The sequence below is a fragment of the Oculina patagonica genome, chromosome 9 (assembly GCF_052425735.1).
Source record: "Oculina patagonica isolate OP01 chromosome 9, crgOcupat, whole genome shotgun sequence".
In the NCBI taxonomy this organism is placed as follows: Eukaryota; Metazoa; Cnidaria; class Anthozoa; order Scleractinia; family Oculinidae; genus Oculina; species Oculina patagonica.
In genome coordinates, this window is record NC_135766.1 from 11,017,519 (window position 1) to 11,042,074 (window position 24,556).

Here is a 24,556-nt window from a genome sequence, read left to right on the forward strand (position 1 = left end):
TGAAAGCCTTGGTAGGGGGGGGGGGGGAGAACTGGCAGGTGCACGTTTAACCAAAAAGCGGTTTAAATATGAAGTTCATAGAAAGACTAGCTCGACATGGGGAGAAAATAAACAAGGCAAATATTCCATTGAGGTTTGGTATTTTTAACTTATTAACTTAACTTATTACTTATTTAGGGGGTCCGAATATATATGTAAATATGTAAGTAAGTAAGTAAGTAAGTAAGTAAGTAAGTAAGTAAGTAAGTAAGTAAGTAAGTAAGTAAGTAAGTAAGTAAGTAAGTAAGTAAGTAAGTAAGTAAGTAAGTAAGTAAGTAAGTAAGTAAGTAAGTAGGTAAGTAAGTAAGTAAGTTATGAAGTCTCAACTATTTATATACTTACTTTAAGATAACTTGTATCATGTAGCCATAATGCCACAAAACTTAGCAGAATTCCTAATATAGTTGATAGGCCAGTGGTTTGCGTTGACGTAATCAGTTAAAAAAATATTTCAACTAATAAGTAGTGCCATCGAATTGTAGGACAGAACAAATATCATCTTGGCAAAAATATTAAGGTCGCTGCAGTGCCGGTTCTCATGATCAATTCGTACACCAAGTGGTTCAGGCAATTTTAATTACGTCTGAAGCAAATTTTTTCCTATGTTATGTAAATAACTTCAAATATTCATTTTTACTTGGGTAAATAAGTTTTAATATTCGTATCCTTGTTATTACTTGCTGTAAGTGTATCACAATACCATACGGCCTATGTGACATAATGAACGTGCTCGGTCTGGACAGAGACGGAAACTGACCTAAATTTAACATCTTAAGAAGAGATTTCTTTTGTATTCTTATATTTGGTAAAATATTCAAGAAACGTTTTTCATGGTAATAAAGATTACCGTATTCCTTCTAGGATAGTGTTTATATAAAATTATAGCTTTGGATTGTATTTCGTTCACTTGTTGCAAGTAACTGAAAAAAGACGGTTTGTAACTTTTAACCAGGTTGGCCTCTGTTGGAGACAATAGGCAAGGTACAAATGAAGATGCTTTGAAAGGTATCTGCCGGCATTGATCTATCCAGACTCGTTTGTTCATGTTAACGCGAAAGGTCTGTTATGCTTAATAAAGTGTGTTTAAAAGTACTCATTGCAATTTGCTTGGCTTGAAAAATAGTACATTAAGCCCGCCGCTGGTTCTCATATAATCACCCCCATCGTTTATATCGCCTCTGTCACTTCAAAAAATTTTCTTGCGATCGGGGCGATTATATGAGAACATTACACAGACGATCGGGACGATCACAATCGCTTGGATCGCCATTGTTCTATCCTCCTAGCTTCTCTTTCCCTTCTTCGCCGTAAATCTGCAATAACTGAGAAGATAGGAGGCCACAATTAAGCTTTGCTCTTTCATTGAAGGCTGTCGTTGTGCTGTATCTAGGGCTTAAATGTTTGTATTGAGTAGGATTTTGCTCATACCAGGCGATGAGGGCGATCATATGAGAACCCCCTGATCGCTTCCATTGCCTGTGATCGTCTCAGTAGTTGCAAACGATCGATGCGATAGAAACGATCGGGGAGATCATATGAGAACCAGCTTCTAGGATCACCCGGCAAGCAAACCGCGCGATTACGAACTTACTGCAAATGAGCTCCAATTTGAACTCTTTTGTAAAATCTTCAGAAAATTAAATGATTCTCTTGTAACTATTATTTAAAGCGTACAACCATCATGTGCGACATTTAAACGATAAAAATGCTTCTAAACAGGAATAAACAGCCAAAATGAACGACTGAATGCTTAAGAGGGGACTAGGCACTTGCACAATTTCAATTTCAATGGCGTTTTTCTCAAAATCTACACTTGTGACTCCACCTCAAAATTTCAGAACATAGAAATTGGCTCTAATTAAACATTCATGCAAAATACAATTAAATATGTTAGACAGATTTTTCCCAAAAATAGGAAAATGTGGAGTTTTCAGCGAACAGAAAATAACAGAATTAATACCGTCACAATTATTCACTAAATACAATTGTACATGTGGGATGCTGAAATACAATAGCAGTGCAACATTACTTGAAAACGTAACATTAGAAGGCAGAATTATATCTGAAAATCCCCTTGCAATCCTTTCAGAAGTTGTTTTAAAAATAGTTAGCAGAAACGGCACGGGTATTAATGAAAAATCTAAAATCCTCATTTTCGCTTCCTCCAGGAACGAGCTGTCTTCTTTGTTTCATATTCAAAAACAGTAATTTGACATGGCGTTATTTGAGTTCAAAACTTGTTTTTCCCTGATAGGCAAACATTCGACATTGTAATTTGATAGTGGTTTCTAATGAATAAAATGAAAAAGAAACTTTTCAGGTAATTTGCTCGTTTTGCGACCTTTTAAGATACGCGCAAAAGGATCCCTTTTAATTCGAGTAAAATAAGAATAAAAACATAAAAAAAGTATTCGCAAAATTTTCATCTTCAACTTGTTTCACGCATTGATTATTTTAAAATCCATAATAGCTATATCTCCGGATTGATCACTCATATCTTTTCTCTTGGGTTTTTAAGAACATCAAAAAGAGATCAACCCCCTTTGTAATTTGCAGTCGAAAATTGATAAAACTAATTTACATACATTTTCCGGCTTTTAACTCTCCTGGTTATCAAGAAGCATTTCTTACTAACGTCAACACTTGTTATTGACCAGAACATGTCCATTAACACAGTATGAGTACTTAAAATAAATCTCAAGAGTTAAAAAGTTTTAAACTTATTTTAAGCGTTGAACAATATGCGTAGGCCGAATCTTCGTATATTGGAAGAAATAGTCTTCCTTTCCAGCATATTATCACTGCATTGATTAGAAACGAAGACAAATTTTTAATTTTAAAGGTCATGAAGTTAGGACAGGTTGAAACGAGTTTGCATTTTTTTTTTCTGTTATCGCGAGTAACCTAGCGAAATTATACTACACTAAAAGTACTACAAAACTGAAAATAAAAATATTTTTTTAAAAGCTATTGCGTGTCGTCCGACCGATCATAAGAAATATCACACTAAAAGATTCGTTTTACTGGGCATGGGGAGGAAATGGAATCACTCCCTGTACTTGTCCTTTTGAGTGGAGTTGAAACCAGTGATTATCAATCGTGAAAAAACGTCATGTCGCAAAGTTTCGATTCGTGGAGAACAAATAACTAAATAGCCCTGGCTTTCCGGCTTTTAAATATTCTACGTAATAGTTACAGATTTTAACTTCTCCCTTTAATAGTTCTGGCGATTTTTAATTACCTATTTAACGAGAAATATCCACCACTCAATGCAAGCACTTCAAAATCATCAGAGTCACTTCGATTATCTCGGACGAATGAAAACAAGCCTTCACGTTTAATATGGTATATGCATTCCTCTCTCGGAGTTTTATCATGTCAACGGACTACTTTTGCAATTATAATTTACATATAATTCCGCAAATCATGTCTGTCGCCATTGCTTAAATTGTTTAGTCTCAGAAAAATCATGCCATTTAAAAACTCGTCATCGCTTCGTGCACTTTCCTCTTCGCTACCTTTTTTCAAGTACCTCAACACAATAACAGTGTTAAGGGAAGCGTTATTGTTCTTTTCGAAGTGCTAGTGAATGGAAGTAAACTTAAAAATTGATAATCATTTACTTTCTGGCTTTCAGCTGACCTTATTGGCCATATATGTGAATGACACTTGGATATGTTTTAATCGCCGTAACTTTGATGTTGTCACAAAAAATCAGGTCTTTAGTGAATACAAAGCGTTCCCAGCATTATAAAATTGGTAAGTTCTGAAGAAATCCACACAGAAAGTAGGATCAAGTCAGACCAAACTCATCGCTGAGAAAAGCGAGCGATATTTAGATGCCAACACCATCAACGAAAAGAAATCATTTTGAAGAAAGCCCAGCCGAGTCTGACAGGTAGGAAAAATTACACTTCAAAAACGACCACAAAAACAACAATCAAGTTGAAAAAAAAAACCCGCACGGTTTAATCTTTGTAAAATTGTGACGAATTTAGATGTCGCTTTGAACTTAGGATTTAAAGTATCGTTTGATTTATTTCCAATTATAAATCGATGGACGGTATCAAACCATAAGATAGAAGTCGTTTTTCTTTCCTAACTTATTTCCTTTTCCCTAATATTTCCCAAGAAAAGTACATTACATTCGCTTTTATAGTCGTGCAAGATTAGAAAAATTACATGTCAAGATATAACTTTCAAACTGAAATATATTCTATGCGCGATTATATACGGTTAAAATACGACAGACCATCGGCCAATTTAACTGATAATGCCTTTAGCATGTAACCTTTAGAAACTACCTCAGTCTAGTATTGTGTAAGGTCACAAGATATTTTATCATGTTTTTTGAGCGAAATTGACGGCGAATGATTATTTTTATTTTTATAAATTGTCCCCGACCGTGGTGGAGGGGGGTTATTTCGTTATCGCCAAGATGGCGTTTACAATTGTTTTACCCCTCTTTTCTGTTAACATTAAATAAAATAATGTGCTAATCAACACGCGAAGCTTTAGCTTGACTGCCCCGAAAAATTAAAACCAAAACGTTGTTACACGAGGCAAAACTATTTCCATCAATTATCTCCAACAAAACATAAAGCAGGTCACAGTTTCAACTTTTGTTAAAAAGAAACAATTATTGTAACAATCCCACATGCGTTAAATCAATCGCTGACATAAATGTCTGCTAAAAGGACCAGAATTTTCAATTTAATTTGATTAAAAACTGCATCAAAACTAAGTAAACTGCGGTTACATTTCACCGCTTCTCCTATCACTGTTGTTAGTTTGTCGGTTTACAGGCAATTTGGGATTGTATATCTAAGCAAACAGTTTACATTTGTTTCGTGAACTAAAGCGATACAAACCGTGAGGAAAAACGTTAATAGTCATTTAGAGTATTACGCTTTCAAACTTTCTGTACTCGATAATTTAGCTAGCGGTAAGTCTTGGCGGCACGAAAAAGAAATGCATCTTTCTCGTTCTACAAAGCATTTAGTTCACAGGAAGAGCTGCGGATACGCGAAAAATATACCTTTATCGTCCTAGTAAGCATCTTAATGGGTTTTAAAAAACTCGTTGAGAAGCCGCCGAGCCACGATAAAAACACATTTCTCGTTTTACAAAGCGGTACGACCACTGAAAAGCCGCGAAGCCATGAAAAATATACCTTTCTTCTTCTGCAAGCATTACATTAACTGAAGAGCCGTCGAGCCGCCGATCCACGAATTGAAAATATACCTCTCTCGTTCTACGACCACATACACGAAAATATTTAAATTACTTTTTTATATAATAACTAAGATACGTTCTTTCCAAAATCCCATATACATATCCGATTTGATTTCACTGGCAAGTCGCCGAGTCATTTCAGTGAAAGTTGCCTTGTTTTCTGTAGTTGCTTGGACAACGATTAACTTCACTGAGCAGCCGCGAGGAATATGCCTTGTTCGTTTTACAAAGCATTAAACCCACTGAAGTCTCACTGAAGAGCCGTCAAGCCGCCGTGCCACGAAAAAAAAATACCTTACTTGTTAGATAAACGTTCTACTAGGATATACTTTTCTGTAAACCACATAATTATAAACAACCGACTTGAATTCACTGCATGCGAGTCGCCGAGCCATTTCGGTGATTGCACGGAAAACGGTTACAGCGCAGATTTTATAACGCTTGAAAAGAAAAGAGGAACATCTATTTAGCAAGTTTTAATCTCGTCGGCAAATACAATGAATCGTTAATAGGTCAAACGAAATAGATTATTGTCATCAGGTCCATCAGTGAAACCTAAATGGGAATGTTGTTAATAAGAAGAAACTTGTTCGCGGAGTAAAACGAATGATATCTAGACGCAAAGAACGTCATCAAATAGAAACCAGTTAAATAATTTAAAGAAAACCCAGCTTAAGTTCAGACAGGTGAGCAGAATTTTACTTTGAAAAGAGAAAATGAAATAACAACAATCAAGTTGACATAAAAGCCGCACGTTTATCTCTGAAAAATTGTAACCGATTTGGATGTCAATTTGAACTTAGTAATTAACTGACTTCGTTACTTTAAATCGATGGAATATGACACAAACTATATCGAAAAAGTAGTCGTTTTCCTTTCACAATTATTTTTTCCTTACTATTCCCCAGGAAAAGTACATTAAATTTGTTTTTCTTAAACGCGCAGGATTAGCACCATAGTTTTAAAAGGGGAATATATTTTGTATAGATATCATCTCATTTAGTTTTAAATTCTTCTCTTCCAGCTAAACGTTAAAGCCTTGATAAACTCTCACTGTCGTTTACAGCGAAGTCTCATTCCTGATAACTCAATATTTCACAGTAAGTGCAATTACTATTTCAGAAACTATAATTGTTTAAAAATATTTTACAGATACAAATATGTTTACAAATACAATCATCTCCGCCTTCTGATGATTAATGCTCAACGCTGGGTAAATAGTCAATTGTGTCCAACCTCAAAAATATATAAAATACTACGTTCGAATCTTGCTGTGTGTTTAACAGAAATACGTTTTTTTTTTCTCATTTTTAAAAAAACACCAGTGAGCAGCACAAGCCAAAAAAAATCTTGTTGACTGAAGTTTTATTCTCCTAATGGTTTCGTCTGATAACTACAGACTTTGAACACGATTATATTGGGAACTTATTTTATGCTTATCTAATGTACGTTCCCATAAGGGTGTGAACAACAAAACACCCACAAGAAATACGCACAGGATACGACAACTGTATTAAGATCAAGCGTAAAACGTTTATGTTTTAATTTTGGGGGTCACGGTTCTAACGTTAAACCTAAAGAATATATAAAATCCTACGTTCGAAACGTGTTGTGTGTCTAGGAAAAAATTAAAGTTTTGTTTGCATAATCAAAAATTGTATAAAATTAATAAGTACAAAAATGTGCATTTGTTTTGGTATAAATTTAAATTTGGTTTGTTTGGTTTGAAAAAATTTTAATCCATAGATAAGCGAATGACGGTTGATGAACCCGACTACATTCGTCATAATATATTAAAATGACGTGAAAATATTGAATCTTATAGTATTTACTAAACAATAACTAGTCATTGAAGTGGCCAAAATTAGTAAGGCAATTTTCAGTGGACCAGCAACAACATAGATTTTTTTTGTTTTCGTACCGTGCTCGAAAATCACATTTGTAAAAAGATACGGCAGCCATCAAGAAAACGTGCCGAAACAAACATTTTCAAAATAAATGTTGGAAGAAAGCCGATACAAAACGAACAATATTTCGACGAATCCTCCCATTTTAACTCATTGAATGTGTTCATCTAATCCCCTAGGATTATTCTAACTTAGAATCAGTTTGATATTTCCTCTCTTCGCGAGTTTTCGGCAAAGTAGCGGAGTTAATTAGTATCCACCAAAATTCAACTTTTGGTCTAGACTTTTTTCGCTGGAAGTCGCTGTGACTAACAATAGCAGTTAAATACAAGCTGATGAAGAGAATTTCCATCGCCTGAGAGAATAGTATTCAAACAACAAAACCACGCACCAGATTTGTCACTGCAAAATAGGACAACTGCATAGCTTCCACAAATGGCGAAAATCAGGGTAAAGGAACAAAATGATTGTTGCATGAACTTTCTATTATTAGAAGTGCTTTTAAAAGAGCAAAAAATACTTATTCTTAGACGAATTCGCTACAAATGGGGGTTAATATTCAAATTTGCCATAAAGTTAGTTTGGCTACAGTGTGAAATTCAAAACAAACCCGCAAAAAATGTTGTACGTCAGACTGGTCAAGGCTGAACGAAATAAGACTGCTTGACAAACACCCTTGCAGTGACATAAACTATGTTTAGATATTGGATTGCCGTATTTATAGAACCACCAGATAACTTGAAAACACCAATATTCACTTCCCTTAGGAAGAAAAGAGATACCGACAGCCCAATTTATATTCTTCACTAGTGGATAGCCACAACGTAATTACATAGGAGAAAGATCAAAATGGATGTCATTTACTACCGAGATATGTAGATATCACTTAGAACCATGTTTTTCATACCTATCGTCAGTTTTTTGTTTCGCTCTTTTCACTTCATTTTGTCAGCAGGCGCTCCTGTTATAATTTTGGAACCGAATCAGCTGTCGCATGCAAAACCAGACCCTCCCAAAACACTTCAGCTCTGGTTAATTGAGTATGGCTTTTTCAATCAAACCAAACTATCTTGTTTCTAACTTTGCTTTTAATCAATAGAAATGCTTAGAAAACAGACACCCACACTGCCACTACCTCAAGGAAATTTGATTGGCAACGTCAAGTGGGTGAATTTATACCGCATGTGTCTTGAAACCTTTGTATTATTAAAATATGAAGACAAAATCGACAGTCTAAGATTTGATTTCGATCCTGAAGCACTTTTTTTAATTTTTTCGCCTTTATGAACAATATTTGCTAGTCGAACGTCCCGTTCGTGTGTACATATTTGGGACTGTACGAGACCTTATAGCTTTATATTGTCCAATGTTGTTGGCAGTAAATATAAATTTTACGTTTTAGTCCCTTGCCTTGTAATTAGTTTTCGCTGATTTAAGTGTGCCCAAAATGCTCATGATAACCTCTTTGAACTATGCTACAAGGTAACTATTATTCAAGCACAAAATTACTCGTTTGATCATCAGAGGGATTTGCTGAAGCAATGCATATAAAAAAACAGGAAAGATTTATTGAGGTTCGACGTTTCGTTCCTGATTTGCATGCTATTTAACTAGCCTCTTGATAATGGCGTCAAGATGACCCCAAAACGTCGAGGAGCAATAAATCCGGCTTCCCTTTTTGTTTTTTTTTTTACAAAATTACTCAAATTAAAAAAATCAGCCTTTCATTTTGCTAATAATTCCAATGCCATACGACAGATCCAGTGCTAACAGGCGTGGGAGCAGGCGATTCCTTCCTCATTTGTGTATTTCATCTGCAGTATCGTTACCTTTCCGCTCTTGCAGAAAATTTGAGCAAGAGAAAAAAAAACACAACTGTTATAAGTTATAAAAAGAAAACCAACAGCAAAACGTTTAAATGCTTTTAAAGGCCATTTCATCATTTCGTAACATACTTAGAGAAAAACACGATTTGTTTCACCGAATGTTATTTTTAAATATTTTTAATGACCTATCCGAGTCAGGACTTCCAGCCTTTTCAAAAATAAGTATGGTAATAAACTTTGATTTTGATATCCATAACCGGGGAGGGGGGGGGGGGGGGAGGGACTCCTATATCAAACGGACGGGGATGCTCGTCGGAAATTTTGAAAAGGAACGCTAAGAGAAATTAATCTGGGTGTGGCTCAAGCTTTTCTTGACCCCTAAAAGGTACCAAAAGTCTAAGAATTGAATTTATATTTGTATATTTCTTCGTGTGTAACCATAAATGAGACCATTATGGCTAAAAATGTTGGCGTTTTGCCCGGAACACCCTAAGCGAGACCAAAAATCCGAAATTTACACTCCTAAGCTAGACGACGAGCATCCCTGTCACTTTTATATGCGAAACCCCCCACCCCCCCCCCCCCCCCGGGATCCATAACGGCACAAATGCTTCTTTCGCTTTTTATGAATTATCGCTTCTTTTAGTTAGCTATTTGTTTGTCGAATTTCCAATTTTACTTTGACGTGATCTTTATTGCTGTGCTTCTTTAGTTAGTTTACAAATAAAGGTAGCTTAAGTTTCACATTAAAAATTTGAATAGACAAAGGGCAGCATCTAATGACCAAAAAAACGTACATTTATACTAATTACATATTGAAACAAAAATGATACAAAATGTTTTGCAAAATAGTAACAGGTGAGTTAGTTTGAAAGTTTTAAGACTCAAACGATATATCGGGGCATTTTCCCTCGTGGTATTCATATCGTACATGATATTGACGTCTTAAACACATCATTTAATTCAGTGAATATTACAAAACGGTGTTAAAGTAAGTTTTCAACATTTAAAGTCAATAGTTTTACAATACAGCACCAAAGGTGCTAGAGTGACATGTACTGTGAGCCGTTTTATCATTGCAAATCTTTGACACATTCCACTACTTCTGGTTAATAATTATTTATTTACTGTTGTTCCATCTTAGATTTCCTTTGTTGATGAAAAGGGTAGGAATGGATGAGTCCAATGTGATGTCCAGCCTTCACGAAGACAACGTCTCTGCGCCTAACAACGGAACAGACTTTTTTGGTAAAGTCTACGTCTTTAGACCAATTAACCCCTCGACCAAACTCGCACTGCTGTTGTCACTGGTTGCCATTGGGATAATAGCCTTTGTGGGAAATGTCCTCATACTTCTCTTCCTGAAGACCAAAGATAGAGCAAACTCGATTGTGAGGACATGTTCATTTTTAATGAACTTTAACTTCTACATAAAGAGTTTAGCCATTTCAGATGTCCTTTCTAGTGTAATTTCAATTCCATATGTGAGCCTCCAGTTGTATCTTGATGTGCTGCAAAGAGGCTGGGGTTGTAAAATAGGGCGATATATGTCTATTCTGTTTCCTTGTGTTACCATTAACAACCTGCTGGCTATATGCTTTGGGAAATTTTTTTCAACTCGTCAAGTTCCACGCACATTTAGTCATTCTACTGTCAAAAGAATAGTGCTATTTGCTTGGTTAGCAGGGTTTCTGGTTGCTTTATTTCCTGCTGCCACATTCTACGAGATAAGACATTATTTAAACGATACACATTACACGGTGCTTTGCAGGCCCAATAATCAATATTATCCGTTCAGAGTTATCTTTGTAAGTTTCTCTTTTTTGCAATACATTATACCAAGTTGTATTCTAATTAGACTAAATATATCGCTTATTATAACTGTATGGACAAGAACAAGAAGAACCATCGATGTTGAGCGAGATAATGGTATGAGGGCAATAGTTAGAGCTGCTAGGGTCCGTAGTATATATACTGTTGTTGCTCTAACTTTTGCATTTGTTACTCCTTATCTATTTTACTGTGGTATTGTTACCTACAACATGGTAGCTCAGCCAAAGATGGATTTTGAAACTGACCATGTCATTCGCACTGTGAGTGTCATAATGGCTTTTTCAAACAGTGCTTTCAACGTAGCAATACACCTTGTGCAAATGAAAGATTTCCGCACCTTTTTGAAGAGAAAGTTCATGTTGAGATTCTTTACTCATAACCAGACCATTCCGGCAGGGGTAGTAGGTGTAGAGATGCAACCACAGGGAAGCCCTTAATAAAGGACTTAAGCGAGAGAATATTCATGAAAGCTTTGGTAACTAACCTCGATGTATCTTACATTTACAAAACAGAGTTTAAACTTCTTTCTGCAAGAATAACAATGCTTTCTTTTTGACTTTGCTGCTTGAAATAACCTCCTATCATTTTAGTAAAGTTTTTCGTAATCGTTTCTGCATATTTAATGAGTATTTCTCTTCCTTTTGTCACTCGTAAGTGCTTCCCGGTAAAGAATTATTATTTAATTATCCTCCTATTCTGACATATCAATTTTATCTAATTTATGCATATGTACATATTTTGTATTTATTTTGGCTTTTATTTATAGTTGATGCGATGTCTTACAAAATTTTATCAACGTAATAAATGTAGATGTAGATGTAGATGTAGATGTAGAAAGCGGGTTAAGCTCCCTGACAGAAGATTTAGGGAAGGTGTAAACTGGCAGGTGCATGATAAACCAAAACCCGTTTAAATATGTCGCTTATAGCACGTCTAGCTCGACATGGAAAGAAAATAAACACCTGCGAACAATACATGAAAGTAGCCAATATATCATATACCTCAATTGCTCCATTAAGGTTTGGTATTTTTAACTTAACTTGGTACTCTAGGCGGTCCAAATGTATATGTAGATATGTAAGTAAGTACATACGTTTTGTAGACTCCACCATGTAAATATACGCATATCCTTACTGCGCACGTAATTTATGACGCAATGTCGTTGATGCCACGTCATGCATTTAGCACGTGCGCTAAGGAAGCCGTGATACACACGTATTGGGGACCGTATTCGTATGGGGCTGGTTGCCGTTGCGTTAGCTTCGTTTGCAGTTTACTCAAGCGAGCGATCACAGTTAACTCAAGCAATCACAGTGGTGAAAGTTTTAGAAAACATCAATGTCAGAAGATTTTCGCGCGAACGTCCTTAAGGTCACTTGCAAAGTGACCAAATGCCACAAAACTAAGAAGTATTCAAAATAAAGTTGATGGCGCTAGTGGTTTGTGGTGACGTAATCAGTTGCTTTTAAAGCAAATTTCTTTAAACGAATTAATTAGTAGTGAGAATATCATCTTGGCAAAAATCTAAAAGACCACTGACGGCCGATTGCTTAGTACACCATCATGGCCTCGAAATTAAATACTTGGCAAAGACGTCAACTGAAAATCATACAGCAAACTGTTCTTGTTGTTTACTAAAGTTTTACAATAAATTTCCTGTTATGCAAAAAAGCTAGCAATAGACTGAAAGTACTGGTTTTTTTAGACGAGCATTTTCATTTGAGTTCAGATTTTGCAGTTGTCATGACGTCAGAAGCAAACCACCTGCACCGTAATGTAACGAATAACATTGTGTAAAAATATTAATACCAATAGCCTTCTTACTACCTACGGTTTGTGAATTAACGGTAGAGCAGTTAGATTAAGATACGTTTTCTGTGACTGGTGATCGTGCACGGTCTCGATGGAAACGGGACCTGACGATTTCGAGGACAATGATTATCGAAAATATAGCTTTCGAGTCTTCACTTGTTGCAAGTTACTGCAATAACATGGATTGTAGACAAGTAGACAAGGTACAAATGAAGGATTTTTAAGGTATTTGTTTCCTTGATCCATCCAGACTCATTCGTCCACTTTTTGTAAATACATGTTAATCACTTAATGCATGGACGACTTTTAACGCGAAAGGGCTGTTATGCTTAATAAACTGTGTGTTTATGCTTAATAAAGTGTGTTTAAATGAATTCATCGCTTGTTTGCTTTGCTTGAAAAAAGAACATAAGGATCACTCAGCAAGCCAAACCATGCAAGTACGAAATGCTGGCTTCACTTCCGCGAATTTCGGCTTTCTATTTTGGCCATATAATACAATTTTGTTAAAAAAAAACCTTAGTCGGTCAATATGGGAGAATCTTGACCGAGGTGGTCAGTACAAACCTCACTGCTCTCGGTTTATAGTCATCACCTCTAACAAGATTCTTCCAAGCCATGTGACTTGGTTGATAAGAACAAATTGTTATATAGCCGTGTCTCACAAGAACTGAGACCTACCGAATTCATGAATTTGATTGGCTTAAACCGATATTGACCGCGATCTAGATTTTCCGATCTAGACCGGCATCTAGACCGGTTACATTTGCAGTGCGGTGAGAAAGTTAAAAACAAATGTACACATACAATATCTGGTTTCGGGTAAAAATAGTAAATGGAAGAGCCAAAATCTTTGACGAGAATAAAAAGTAAAGAGAACAAGCAAACGTTGGTAAATTTAACTTAAAATCGCAGGCAGTAAAATTACCAGCTAGAGATAAAAATGGAAAATATCTACGAGACCAGAAGTTTAAAGCAGTCAAAACACAAGGGGCCCTCGCATCAGCTATGAGGACATATAAAAAAAAATCATACGTGCTCTTGTTGCGTTTTTATTTCATAGCGGTCGAGAAAAGTGTGGGGTCCGGGACGGTCGTTCGTTTCGGAAATATTAATTCTCGGGACGACATCTGATCACTATACGAGTGCTATATAGTGAGAAGGGAGGAAACTCTCAGCTTTTATGGTCGAACCTTTCTGCCAGTTAAGGGTCACGGAAGTGGAATGCCATCTTACAACCGAAAGTAAGAATGTAACGTGCAGAAGAGACAGCAATGCATGCAAAATGTCCTTATACCTTCCCGACTTGTCAAAAATAGTCTAAATACCAACCAAACATTTTAAATCCTTATATATAGTTTGCGCAAAGTTGTAAAAACAACTTCGGTGGCGTTCTTGAATTGAAGGAAGCGTAAATTTTAAAATATTGAAATAAACTAGACTGTCATGCTTTTGTTTGAAGACATTCATTTGGTCTGTCAGTTCAGTACCTCCCTGTAGCCGGATACTAAAAGCAACTTTTCAAATCTAAATAAAAATTTCTGTAAAATTACACGTTCTGAAAAAAGTATATCCTGTATTTATTTATTCTCGTTGTTGTTTTGCATAGAACCGTGCAGGCAGTGTTCAGCTAATTACGCATTTTGTTCTGCGACCTTCTGATTTGCAATTTCTGTTTCGGCTTAATGACGATAAGTTTGGGAAAAGGCGGTGTTTTCCTCGACAAGCAAATTCAAAATAACAGAATGGTAGGTAATGATGTAAATAATAAACAAATCTAGTCCGCGGCCGATGTATTTCATTGGCAACGAGAACCGCCTAGGAAAAGGTTTTATTAGCAACCACCGTTCTACACGTGCATTTTGGTTTTTTAAATCTTTGCATATTTTACAAATCTCATCTGAGAACGAAATTAAATTTCAGTCGATCATTCTATTTCCGAAACAAGACAAAAATACTACCGGAGTTGAAAAGAACCAATGAGAACAAACAATGCCATTTACTTCCGCCTTAAATCTGTCAATCAAGGATTTGAAATTTTTACTTTCGTGACCCTTAACTGGCAGAAACGTTTAACCAAATCAAAGATTTAAAAAGGACGCCAAAATATCGTTTACCCTAGGAACATTTGGACAAAATAAGCCCATGGATAACAAGTTCAACCTTTCTCCTGTCTGCCGAGTAAGTGTGGTAAAATTCAGACAAATAGTTGGCTGTGAATTCATGTCAAATTTAAAGTCTGTCATCTAAGTTTCCTCCCTTGTCATATACTAAGAGTTACGAGGGTTTCCGAATATTTCTCGGTTCCAGTCTCCTTGTTCCGGCTGACCGCCTATAAGTTACTCGACTCCAGACCACCAACTTGCAGACAGCGTATAAAGAAACAAAGACGCGACAAAAGCAGAAAAAAGTTTTATTTTTATTTATCATTATGCTGACCTCACATAAAGTGAGTTCCATTAGGAACTCACCACCCAAAAAAGTAAGACAGAATAATCTTGCACAAATTCAATACGCTGTCCTTAGATAACGTGAGTTCCGTAAGGAACTCAAGAACCAAGTACGTGAGTCAGAAGAATCCAGCACGAGGTCGATATGCTAACATCAGATAACATGAGTTCCCTAAGGAACTAACCCTCCAAGTAAGACATAATTATCTAGCACGAATTCAATATGCTGCTCTCAGAAAACCTGAGAACCCTAAGGAACTCACAACCCTAGTAAGACAGAATAATCCAGCACGAGGTAAATATGCTAACCTCAGATAACGTCAGTTCCATAATTAGTTCACCACCCGATTAAGACATAATATTCCAGTTCGCGGTCAATATGCTGCCCTCAGATAACATGAGATCCATAACTAGCTCACCACACGAGTAAAACATAATAAACTAGCAGGAGGTCAATATGCTGCCAGTCATATAACGTGAGTTCCATTAGGAACTCACCACCCAAGTATGTAAGAGAGAATAATCTAGCAAGAGGTTGATATGCTGCCCTCAGATAACATGAGTTCCATACATAAGTTTCGGTTTAGTGGCACTTTAAGGTAATTGTTGTATATACACGTTTGTCAAAACAATGCAGGACCCGAAAGGACGGGGCGGCTGAACTATATTGTATGAAGTAAACAGTGGCAAAGCACTATCTTTTCTTGTTTAACAATGGTATCGATTCGTCAGCTTCTAACACTCTTTTGTCATTTCTTTTAAGGTGATATTGCACGGGACAACTTGCAACAATGATTTTTCGCGCTACACCGCGTCAACCTTTCGTGGTATGTTAAACGAGTCAACTTTTCGCGCAACATCGTACAAAATGTTCTTGGCAACAGGCATGTTACATGCGAAGATTTTCAGTGTAACGCCAACTCGCAACATTTCGCGCGCGAGCGTCCGTCTCTTGAACATAATCTGGGAAGATGTTGCGCGAAAAATCGACGGCGACCCTGATACACGTGTCAAGTTTCTAAATATTCGTCAACTTACGTTGTGAGTTTTTGACTGGGGTTGAAAAACTCCCATCTTGTTGCCGAGTCAAAAGTTGCGCAAAAATCGTCCGCGACACTATGTTACACTGTGAGCGATTTTTCGCGCAACATTGTTGCGCGAAAAATCGTTGTTGCAAGTTGTCCCGTGTAACATCACCTTTATGGCAGAACAGGATAAGAACACTGCACTGCAGAGTATCAATGAGGTGGAACACTTGCTTGTTTCAAGTTTATCTTTTGTTACTCAGCTGCCACTCAACCGCGCTGGTATTTTTATGTACATGGTTGTATTTCACCATTCATGATTACATGACAGATATTTTGTACATGTTAATTCACTTTTGTAAGACCTGATTGACGAATGTTGAGGGTCATACCTTTTTAGCCTGCGTAGCTGGCGGTATTTTTGGGTTTTAAAGCGCGTCCAAGCAAGCAACGAAGCCGCGACAACGAGCGGCGCAGCCGCGAGTGGCTTGGGAAGAAGGAGTTGAAATACCGCCTGCCCGGATGTGCTGCTTTTTTGGCTTCCGCCCCTTATTTGTATTTTGACAACCTGTTGACAGGTTTTGTGGCTTTGAATAATCCAGGCGATCTATTTCGACAGTCACGTCCACGGAAAACTCCGTTTCATACCGGCAGTCGACAAAGATCTACAAATCGGACTCTTCATTCGACAAAATCCAGCGAACAAAATAGTTCATCATTCGAAACTAACTAGGCTTACACAAGAGCGCTCCAGTATATCGGAAGGAAATGTGCTTTTCAAAGCTATGTCACGCAACAAGTTCGGCTAAAATAACCGCTTCCAATCCAATCTGGTCACATTAAGGAAAAAAAACAGTTTATCTTGTTGAATTCTGCTTCCAAATTGTCAAAACGAGCAAAGGTACGTCATAGATTTTCTTGACAATACAATAAGACCAAAGCGTAATGCCAAAATTTCGCTTAAACTTTTATCTGAATCGCACCAGGAGTCGCACTAAATTAAATCAACTGCAATGCGGTTAGCAAAATGGCCATCACAACTCTTTCACGAAACACATCGTTTGCGGTCGCTTGTTGCTCTTGCTTCAAAAAATTTCTCCATCTTCGCGTAACATATTCAAACTCGATAAGGCCCACGATAAAGCTTGATGTGCCATGCTTGATTTGCTTTGTTCGCGGCAAAGAACTGCCGCCGTTCCTTTGGAACGCTCCCTAGGGAGATTACCAAAACATTTGATTGACGAGCTAAGCATTTTGATCCAATCAGAATGGTCCGTACGCCAGCGTACGGGCTCTTCAAAAAAGCAACCCATCCGGGCAGGCGGTATTTCAACGCCTTCTCCCCAAGCCACTCGCTTTCGCCGCTCGTTGTCGCGGCTTCGCCGCTTGCTTGGACGCGACCCAAAAATACCGCCAGCTACGCAGGCTATACATTTTGGAAACATGGGCTACAGTAAATACAACCAATTAATATTTCCTGAAGTCTCAATTGTCAAAATATGGGGTTTAGCAAACACGAGTTAACAATGCTTTTTGATAATGTGTTATGTTCTTGTTGATTTCTTTGCATGCAGAGAGAATCATTCTCTTTTCTTTAGCGTTCCTTTTTGTAATGTCATGCTACTGTCACGTGTATATTATAACGTCATAGAGGCACCTCTGTTCTTTTGAGCAAGAAAGGAAACTAATTGTGTGGTAAAATAGCCAATGACACAGACGAAAATCCTCTAAAAAGCCTAGCCTTAAAACGACAGCTGCATTTACCGCTGTTCCTTTCTAAACCCTTACAGTGCGTTTCCTTCAGTTGATAAGGTTATCATAGACGGCCTGATGCTCGAGATTTATTGTCGAATATGTGGTAGGCAGATAATGCGTATGTTTTCCAGTTAATTTTTACTTTTATTTTTAATATAATCAACTCACGGTAAGTGAAGACAACTAATGGGTTTACTGCAGTTCAATCAATTGAAAAAAATCCTGTTTATATTCATTTTCGACAAGCGCAGCTGAAAGGCGAAAATTTTACGTAAAGATCAAAAAACGGTTCAGTTAAATTCAGACAGTGAGAACTACTGTTTCGTCATAAAATAACGGCTGGCAATCCAGAAAAGTTTTCTTCATTATATCTGGGTCTTGTCTTGTGATTCGGTGATCTTAGCAAAAGAAGGCAGATGTCGTTTTGGCAGTTAGTCCATAAAATAAGATAAAGGAATTTTTTTCTTTTGAAAACACGCCACTTTACGAAAAAGTGCATTTTGCATTTATACGGACGGTTGGTTTACACTTGCTGCCATAGGACGACCAGAAATTCTAAGCCAACTGTCAAGTTAAGGGTTGGCAGCTGGTAAACGATATTAACGCTCGGTAAAACTATTTGTTTTGTTCGCTTGCAGGCCTTGATCGTGTAGCATCACACAAGGTTTTAAAATGCATACAAACAACTAAGCAAGAGAAAAGTTATGGGAAAGAATGTGAGTGTAAAAGAGAAAATCGTGTACGGTCATATACTGCCCTATCAAAGACTTGGAATCATTTTGCTTCTTTGAAGTTTGTCCGGTTTCATAACCCTTTTCCTACGGCATAATTTGTTTTTTGTGATTTCCTTTCTTCATCTTGTCTCTTCGAGCAATCTTGGTGTTTATAAAATAAGTAATAATCAGATATGTTATATGACATAATATTTCAAAGATTAAGTTTATTTCAAAGATTATTTCAAAGCTGAGGAAAAATATCACCATTAATACTTGTAGAGCAGATTTATTGCATTGGAAACGAAAATAGAAACAAGAAGGCGTTGATTAATTCCGCACTTATAGCATAATAGCATTATTTTTTTTACAAATGATCATTTTGTAAGCACAGACAATTTGCAAAGCAGTTTTTTTGCAATAATCAGAATTAATTGAATTGATTAAATGAAAATATATTGCAATTTAAAACCGGTGTGAAGTACCTTGAAACCCAATGGGCTCTATCATGTGCGAACTCGTAAAAGCAACCGTTTTATGGCTCACAGAATTTTGATTTAGAGTGACAGCATTGTTTTTCTTTAAACTTACAAGACCAATCAAAGGCACACATGGAAAAAAGTGTTTATTTTATTTGACAAGGGTTGGGAATATATCAAATTACTAAGGAGAAATATATTTTATTTATTTATGACATCTTACGGTGGAAATTCGCGACTCAACAGCTAATATCAACTTACATTTATTGATATCGAAGTATTAAAACGTTTGTGTGAAATACTTCACAAAATAAGGCAATTTTTTTCCACGTTTATTAATTTGCTAAATGGATTTTCAAGAATATCTGCGAACGCTGCTGTTTTTGAAATTTAGCTTTTTAACTTATCTACTCTCTTTAAACTGATCGTTTTCAGCGGAAACTAAAAACCTTGATGAACTCAGTTGTCCTATACAGTGAAGTCTCATTTCTGTTTAATTTCTTGGCAAAAGGAAAACATTTGATCGCGCAGTATCGCACAGTAAGTACCATTAGTAGATTAGAAGTTATACAGTAATTGTTTTAAAATATATTTACAAATGGTGTACTTTGGCAGGCATACTAAAATTCTTAGTCTTTAATTATTAGAGTAAAAGTTCACGAATAGAATTTTCGTTTGCTTGGAGACTAACATTCAATACAAATCTCGTAACCACACAAGGTGTTTCCACTGCAAAAGATATAGGGAATACATAGGGAAAATCAGGGGAAAGGGAATATATCAATGATTTTTTGGGTTGTTGCGCGAAACGTCTTTCATTAGAAATATTTCTTAAAACATGTTTTAGATGTTTTTTAACACAATTTTACGAAAAAGTCCTTCGATCAAGATTTGAAAAGAGCAAGCAATCAACTTTTCTTAGGCAAATTTGATTTAATTTCCTAACGTTGCCATGGAGTTAGTTCGGCAACAGTGTGAACTTGAAAACCAAAAAAAGTTGTTAAACCTAGGACTGATTACATCTATTCATACCTATATTTACTAAATGCAAACTGAATGTCGCAAGACTACTGGCAAATCAACCTTCCAGTGACTTAAATTATATTATTGATTGGCGTGTTACAACCACCCGATAACTAACAAGCACCGATATTCACTTTAGGTAGAAAGGAGACATCAGCAGCACATATTCTTCACTCGTGAATAACCACATCCGTGTCACACAAGAGAAAGATCTAGCTGGTTATCATTTACTATCAAGGTATGTAGGTATTATTCAACTAGTATTTAAGCGCAAAATTGCTTGAGTTAAAAACTTCGGCATGCAAGTAACTGTTCAACAGAGAACACCCTTCTTTTGATTCATTTTTCGTATAATTCAAATGCGATACGACAGGTCACGTGTCGAGAGGCGTGGGAGCGAGGCAATTCCTTTCTCGTTTGTGTACTTTAACTGCAGCATCGTTACTTTTTTCGCCTGCCGAAATTCTGAGCAAGAGAAAAAATACTGGTTGGAAATTAAACAAGAAAACCAACAGCAAAATAATAAATATCTATAGGTTTGAAGAAAGTCTATTTCTTCATTTCATTACATAGAAAAAAGCACGATTTCTTTCACTGAATTTATGTATTTATTCTGTTTTCCACTGAAGTACAAACGGTACTTTCATGACGTTTCGCTATTTTAACTTTTCTTTTAGTTATTTGTTTTTTCGAATTCTAACCTCGCTCTGTAGTGATTTTTAATGCTGTGCTTCTCACTTTACACATATAAAACTCAATTTTCACATTCAAAATTTTAAAATACAAAGGGCAAACTCTGATGAGCGAAGTATACATTTGTACTAATTGCATTAATTAAAAACTGTTACTCGAAAAAGTAAGAAATGAGTAAATCTTAAAGTTTTAAGAATCGAAACGACAAATGCGGCCATTTTTGATTATCCCCCGTGGTGTTTAAATCTTAACTGATATTGACGTCTTTAATAAACATAACATTTTATTCAATGAATAATTATTACAATATTGTGTTAAAGTAATTTGTAAACATTTTAAGGGAATTCCCTTAAAATAGAACTGCTCATAGAATTCCAACCAAACTTTGCCAGTTGGTTGTTTACCTTAAGGAAAGCTAAATTTTAAAATAAAAAGGGGGGGGGGGGGGGGGGTCACCGTATTCGTTTAGGAGCAGGAAGAGCTTGTATTTACCATATAATTCCTTATATTTCCTTTGCGAGTACTGGCAAAGTGCACGTTTTCGGTGATAATGTATTATTCTGCCATAGACGTTGATTTGTATTCATTTTATAGAAAGAATTTGATCGCTACTTTCGTACTAAGAGAAAAAAGTGATAGGTCATCGAACTCGTTCACGAGAAAACGATGATTTTTCTCTCTCGCGAGCCAAGCCGCACAGGAAAAAGCCGCCATTCTGTTTATGTGCTCGCGCTAAATTCTGCGCAGTAAGGATGCGCAACGCAATACTAGGAAATCACCTTAAGTCCATGGTTATACAACGCCAAAGGTGCTAGAGTGACATGCACTGTCAGCCGTCTTATTATTGCAAATCTGTGACACATTCCACTAGTTCTCGTTAATTTGTTTACTTTTGTCCCGGCTTAGATTTCCTTTGTTGATGAAAATGGCAGGAATGAATAAATTTCATGTGATGTCCGGCCTTCACGAAGACAACGTCTCTGTGCTTAACAACGGAACAGACTTTTTTCGTAAAATCTACGTCTTTAGACCAATTAATCCCTCGACCAAACTCGCACTGCTGTTGTCACTGGTTGCCATTGGGATAATAGCCTTTGTGGGAAATGTCCTCATACTACTCTTTCTGAAGACCAAGGATAGGGCGAAGTCGTTTATGAGGACATGTTCATTTTTAATGAACTTTAATTTCTACATTAAGAGTTTAGCCATTTCAGATGTCCTATCAAGTGTAATTTCACTTCCATATGTGAGCCTCCAATTGTATCTTGATGTAATGCAAAGAGGCTGGGCTTGTAAAATTGGACGGTATTTGGTCATCCTGTTTCCTTGTATCACCATTAACAACCTGCTGGTAATAAGCTTTGGGAAATATTTTTCAACCCGTCAAGTTCCTCGCACGTTTAGTCATTCTACTGTCAAAAGAATAGTGTTGTTTGCTTGGTTAGCAGGGTTTGTGGTTGCTTTATTTCCTGCCGCCACACACGAAGGGTTAAGATATGATATAAACGATACACATTACACGGTGCTTTGCAGACCCAATAATCAATATTTTATGTTCAGGATTATCTTTGTAACTTTCACTTTTTTGCAATACATAATACCAAGTTGTATTCTAATTAAACTAAATATATCTCTTATCATAACTTTGTGGACAAGAGCAAGGAGAACCATCGATGTTCAGCGAGATAATGGTATCAGGTCAGCGGTAAGGGTTGCTAGGATCCGTAGTATATATACTGTTGTTGTTCTTACTTTTGCATTTGTTACTCCTTATCTTTTGTACGTTGCTTATGTTATCTACCACATGGTAGCTCAGCCAAAGATGGATTTTGAAACAGACCACGTCATCCGCACTGTGAGTGTCATAATGGCTCTCTCAAACGGTGCTATCAACGTAGCAATACACCTTGTGCAAATGAAAGATTTCCGCACCTTTTTGAAGAGAAAGTTCATGTTGAGATTCTTTACTCATAACCAGGCCATTCCGGCAGGGGTAGTAGGTGTAGAGATGCAACCACAAGGAAACCCTTGAAAAGGAAGACCTAAGCGGGAGAATATCCATGAAAGCTTTGGTAACTAACCTCGATGTATCTTACATTTACAAAACAGAGTTAAACTTCTTCATCCTTGAATAACAATGCTTTTTGCGACCTTGCTGCTTGAAATAACCTATCATTTTTTAATGAAGTTTTTCGTCATCATTTCTACATTTTTAATGGGAATTTTTTCTATCTTTTGTCACTCTTAGTTGCTTCACGGTAAGCTCTCTGACAGAAGCTTTAAGGGGGGGGGGGAACTGGCAGGTGCACGATAAACCAAAAACCGTTTAAATATGAAGTTCATAGAAAGACTAGCTCGATATGGGGAGAAAATAAACAAGGCAAATATTCCATTGAGGTTTGATATTTTTAACTTATTAACTTAACTTATTACTTATTTAGGGGGTCCGAATATATATGTAAATATGTAAGTAAGTAAGTAAGTAAGTAAGTTATGAAGTCTCAACTATTTATATAGTTACTTTGAGATAACTTGTATCATGTAGCCATAATGCCACAAAACTTAGCAGAATTCCTAATATAGTTGATAAGCCTGTGGTTTGCGTTGACGTAATCAGTTGCCTATAAAAAAAATATTCCAACTAATAAGTAGTGCCATCGAATTGTAGGACAGAACAAATATCATCTTGGCAAAAATATTAAGGTCGCTGCAGTGCCGGTTCTCATGATCAATTCGTACACCAAGTGGTTCAGGCAATTTTAATTACGTCTGAAGCAAATTATTTCCTATGTTATGTAAATAACTTCAAATATTCATTTTTACTTGGGTAAATAAGTTTTATTATTCGTATCCTTGTTATTACTTGCTGTAAGTGTATCACAATACCATACGGCCTATGTGACATAATGAACGTGCTCGGTCTGGACAGAGACGGAAACTGACCTAAATTTAACATCTTAAGAAGAGATTTCTTTTGTATTCTTATATTTGGTAAAATATACAAGAAACGTTTTTCATGGTAATAAAGGTTACCGTATTCCTTCTAGGATAGTGTTTATATAAAATTATAGCTTTGGATTGTATTTCGTTCACTTGTTGCAAGTAACTGAAGAAAGACGGTCTGTAACTTTTAACCAGGTTGGCCTCTGTTGGAGACAACAGGCAAGGTACAAATGAAGATGCTTTGAAAGTTATCTGCCGGCATTGATCTATCCAGACTCGTTTGTTCATTTTTTTTTTTATTTTTTTTATTTTTTTTATTGCTATTATACACATAATACAATTACCTTCAATTACATTATTATTACAGAACAATTACATTGTTATTATAGAACATTATAAATTACAATTGTCCGTATCACACTAGTTACACTAAATTACAATAAATCACAATTACAATAAATTAGATGCACTATTAAGTTTAGAAAAAAAAAAGCGAAAAAAAAATAAAAGGAGAAGAATCAGGAGAAGGAGCATCTTAAACAATTAGGTATTTAATAAATAAGGTATAATACTTTAATCTATCTTCTCTATTTTATACTTGTTGTGTAATTTATTAACATAATCGGAGAGAGTAATTGCTCTGTTATGCAGTTTGTTGGTATAAATATAATAACGCATATACAGCAAGGTATCAAAGTTTTGTTTTCAAGTGAAGAGGCGGGAGATAAACCGAATAACGTTTCTTTAACAGATGGATGGTGACTGGAGTTGTTCACGCTATTAAACCATTGAATAACTCTCCTTTGAAAAGCTTTTGAAAATT

General features: G+C 36.3%; 2 protein-coding genes across 2 annotated transcripts; both read left to right on the top strand.

Annotated features, from left to right (window-relative positions):
* Positions 1–10,179: 10,179 nt before the first annotated feature.
* LOC144666584 (putative G-protein coupled receptor 19) lies at positions 10,180–11,277 on the top strand. The gene has a single exon (XM_078527991.1). It carries the CDS (start codon positions 10,180–10,182, stop codon positions 11,275–11,277), a length of 1,098 nt encoding a protein of 365 aa, XP_078384117.1.
* Positions 11,278–21,724: 10,447 nt separating this feature from the next.
* LOC144666586 (putative G-protein coupled receptor 19) lies at positions 21,725–22,822 on the top strand. The gene has a single exon (XM_078527993.1). The coding sequence runs from the start codon at positions 21,725–21,727 to the stop codon at positions 22,820–22,822; it is 1,098 nt and encodes a 365-aa protein (XP_078384119.1).
* Positions 22,823–24,556: the final 1,734 nt, after the last annotated feature.

Excerpts from the sequence above, each read along its gene's own strand:
- LOC144666584 (XM_078527991.1), top strand. The coding sequence starts at position 10,180 with ATGGATGAGTCCAATGTGATGTCCAGCCTTCACGAAGACAACGTCTCT.
- LOC144666586 (XM_078527993.1), top strand. The coding sequence starts at position 21,725 with ATGAATAAATTTCATGTGATGTCCGGCCTTCACGAAGACAACGTCTCT.